This window comes from Erigeron canadensis, chromosome 2 (assembly GCF_010389155.1).
Source record: "Erigeron canadensis isolate Cc75 chromosome 2, C_canadensis_v1, whole genome shotgun sequence".
Lineage (NCBI taxonomy): Eukaryota > Viridiplantae > Streptophyta > Magnoliopsida > Asterales > Asteraceae > Erigeron > Erigeron canadensis.
This window is the reverse complement of record NC_057762.1, coordinates 11569074-11572955: the sequence shown is the minus strand read 5'-3', so window position 1 is coordinate 11572955 and position 3882 is coordinate 11569074. Positions and strand designations below refer to the sequence as shown.

Genomic DNA, 3882 nt, shown 5'->3' with positions numbered 1-3882 from the left:
GGCCAAGGGGGAGTTTGTTCGAGCACATAAAGTGCACAATCTGTTGTCCGATGCAATAATTCTAAAAGGCTAAGAACTATTAAGTTAATAAGGCCCAGTCTGTTTGTACAGCCTATAAATATAAGTCTTAGGTCACGAATTTAGGTTGATGATTTAGTTGCAACATAGAGTCATTCACTAGGTTCTCGAGGTAGAGATCTATACCTCGAGATACCGCCCAAACTATCACGATTCGTCTCAATGATTGTAATCCGTAATCATTGTAGATGTTGTTCATACGGATTCATCTTGTAATCATATGATTAATGATAGTATTTTTGTGTTGATCTCCTGTTCTTATTATCTTCGTGTGTGTTTATCATGATAATCATTAATTAACCCTAAAGACGATCATAGACGGATTCCGCACATCTATGATTGTTAGATCTCGTGTTAATCGATCCGGGAACGTGCTGAAACACGTTTTCACACTTTATTTGAGTCTCGGTTATTTAATCAACTTAATTGGGTTAGAACTTCATTTAACGTGCGATCCAAACATGTTGTTGAGCGAAATCAAGATGGGTGACCTTTAATTTATTGTTTTAAACAAAATTTTCTTTCGATTAATCTTGAGGGATTACTAACTCTTTTACTAACTACTTGCAACGTGGCAATTTGGCCACGAAACCCCCCATTTTTACTTGAATCACTTAATTGTTACAATTGCTTATAATAGTCCTTGTGAACGATCTCGGCTTACCAGCTTTTACTATACTGCATGCGATCAGGTACACTGCCTATGAGTGTGTAGTGGTCAGTATTTCGGTAAATCGTGTTTATAAATTTTATTACTAGAGTTCACACATCAAGTTTTTGGCGCCGTTGCCGGGGACTTTTGTTAGTAGTTGTTCAATTTTGTAGTTCGATCCTTTCTTGTATTCATTTACGAGAAAGTTACTTGATTTTTTTAGGTTAACGTAATTTAGTGTTAATTTTTATTTATTTATTTAGTTTTAGTCTATTTTGTTATTTAGTTTTTCTTTATCATTTGTGCTTTTCATGGGGTGTGCTAGTGTCTATTTTTCAGTATAAGCACCAGAATGGGTGATCAAGCACAACCAGTTGATCCCAACAATCGCCCCTACGGGCAACGAAGGTTCTCTAAAAGGAAATCATTTGAAGAGTGTTGAGGAAGATAAGTTCGATGGAGTGACAAACAGTGATCCTTATGGCTATTGGAAAGGTTTGAAAAGATTTGTAGGTTGTAACATTATGGCGAAGGACAGAACGACATAGTGAAACTTGAGCTCTTTCCATTTACTCTTTGTGGAGAGGCAAAAGCTTGGCTCAAGGAACTACCGGATGATTTGTACTCCACATGGGCTGAACTTTGGGAAGGTTTCATTAATAAGTTCTATTCTGTAAGAACTCAAAGACAACTGGAGAATAAGATTAGGGGATTCACTCAAGATCCAGGTGAAGATGTAGTTGATGCTTGGAAACGGTACAAGGAAATGCTCAGAAACTGTCCAGGGCATAATATGAATACTGAAGCCGTGGTTGAGATATTCTATAATGGTTTGCTTAGGAAAACTAGAAGGGAACTTGCAGGTGCTTTCGAGGGTAGTTTGAACAATGTAACTCCAAGTGAAGGTTACAAAATCTTCGATGACATGGCTAAGGAGTTTTCTATCCATGAAGAAACTCAAGATAGGAGATCTAGGAGTAAAATTGTGGCTAAAGTTGAGAGTAGTGAAGAGTCGAGTTTAATTGCTGAACTCAAAGCTCTCTCGAAGCAGATGAATGAGAGGTTTGATAACCAGGATGCAAGGTTTAAGTGTATTGAGAGAGATGTAAAGGTCATAGCGGATGGATGTGACTACTGTGGGGAAATGCACTACTCGGAAGATTGCCCGGACAAGCTGGCTCAGGAAGTTAGTTATGTTCAGAATCAGCAGCAGGGAAACTATAGCCAGAACATCGGTTATCAAAACTAGCAATCAGGTACTTCTTATCCCTCATCTTCTTTAAATACCAACAGTTCTGGGTTTCGTGGCAACAGGTTTAGTAGGTTTAGCAATCAGCAGAACGCGACTGCTGAATTGAGAGACATTATGAAGGACTTGATCGGTGCTCCGAAAGCAACTAACGAGAAGGTGGAAGAACAAAACAACAAGATGAGTTCGCAATGGGATTCCATGACTACTTGTTTGGATGGCTTGACTCACAAGCTGGAGCAAAGTACAAAGAGCACTCAAGCTACCCTCCAGGATTTGGAAGCTAAGATCGAAAGGCTAGGGAACCCAAATAGGCAGTCGGGTACTCTACCGAGCAATACTCAACCGAACCCTAAGCCACAACAGATAACCAAAGATCGGGACCGAAGTACACCCCTCCCAATGCTCGAAATGAGCATATCTATGCCATCACAACCCGATCAGGTAATACGTATAATTCTGCAAATCCTTTTCTTGATGAATCTACTCCACTTGTGCAGGTACATGAAGAAGAGGAGGATTTTGCTGAAGAAGTAAAGATGGAGCCGAACCCAGCCGTGCAGACACCGGCCGTTCCATCAAAACAGGCTGACAAACCTGAAGTAAAGTCGTACAAGCCCAAAATCCCATTTCCTCAGAGATTGGTGAAACAGAAACTAAAACAACAAATGGAGATTTTTGTAAGTCATCTAACTATGTTGCACATTAATATACCATTTTTAGATGCCATTGTGCAGATGCCAGGTTATGCAAAGTGTTTGAGGCAAATCTTGATGAATAAGAAAAATCTGGCGGGGGTGACAACTACAGTGCTTGAGGATGTTTGTTCAACAACAGTGACAAGTAAGTTACACGAGAAACGCGGGGATCCAGGTATTTTTACCATACCTTGTAAGATTGGTAATTTATCTGTGAAAAGAGCCTTAAACGATTCAGGAGCAAGTATTAATCTAATGCCTTCATCGATTTATTCTAAACTAAATTTAGGAGAACCGAAACCGATTAAAATGAAAGTCCATTTGGCCGATAAATCTGAAATTAGACCAATGGGAATTCTAGAAGATGTGTTAGTTATGATGGGCGGTTTGGTTTTTCCAGTAGATTTTGTGATTATTGAAGCAGATGAAGCATTAGATGTGCCTCTTATCTTAGGGAGACCATTCCTTGCCACGACCGATGCTAAACTTGAGGTCGGTTGTGGAAAACTTACTTTGAGAGCAGGAAATGAGTCGGTGATATTTACAAACACCTGTTCTGTTTCCTTACCTAATGTTGCTAACTCAGTTGAAACCGCTTGTGTTAGTTCTTTGGATTCGCAGGTTGATGAATGGTTAGATAAGAAGCTTGAGAAAAAAGAGGTTGAGTTGAAGAAGACAGCAGAGCCATTTTCTAACTTAACGGATGGCCCGAGTACTAAGATCCGTAAACTTTATCTGCTGTTTCTCATGGTAATGTGAGGTTATCTGAAGAGTTGTGCTCGTGTTTATCAACAAAGGAGAAAGAGGAATTAATGATGGTGGTTGATATTTCTGGATGAGCAAATGATTAGATTCAGACAAAGGTGAAAGGTAGATGTTTTTCAACGTTTAAGGGTAGACCGCCCAACACTTTAAGTGTGGGGGCGTCAGAGATCCCACCATGGTATTTCTTTGGGGTTTGAGTTTAGCTAAAGACTCGTTAATAAATTAAGCGCTTCTCGGGAGGCAACCCGTGTGTCGTATTTTATTTCCATTTCAGTTTTAATAAGTAGGATTAGGATGAATAATGCAAGCTCTCTTATATATCAGTTGGCTTTTAATTGTATGTTCATATTGATAGCAAGTTGAATGTCATATGCATATACTGGCAGTAAGTTCAGCGACACATTTTGTTGGCATCATTTTCAAGCATGGAACACCGTTCA

The 3882-nt window shown here is 39.4% G+C and overlaps 1 protein-coding gene across 1 annotated transcript; it reads left to right on the top strand.

Annotated features, from left to right (window-relative positions):
- The first annotated feature begins 2096 nt into the window (after positions 1 to 2096).
- LOC122587707 lies at positions 2097 to 3436 on the top strand. The gene is made up of 3 exons (XM_043759872.1): positions 2097 to 2423; positions 2480 to 2659; positions 2717 to 3436. The coding sequence occupies exons 1-3, from the start codon at positions 2097 to 2099 to the stop codon at positions 3434 to 3436; spliced, it is 1227 nt and encodes a 408-aa protein (XP_043615807.1).
- Positions 3437 to 3882: the final 446 nt, after the last annotated feature.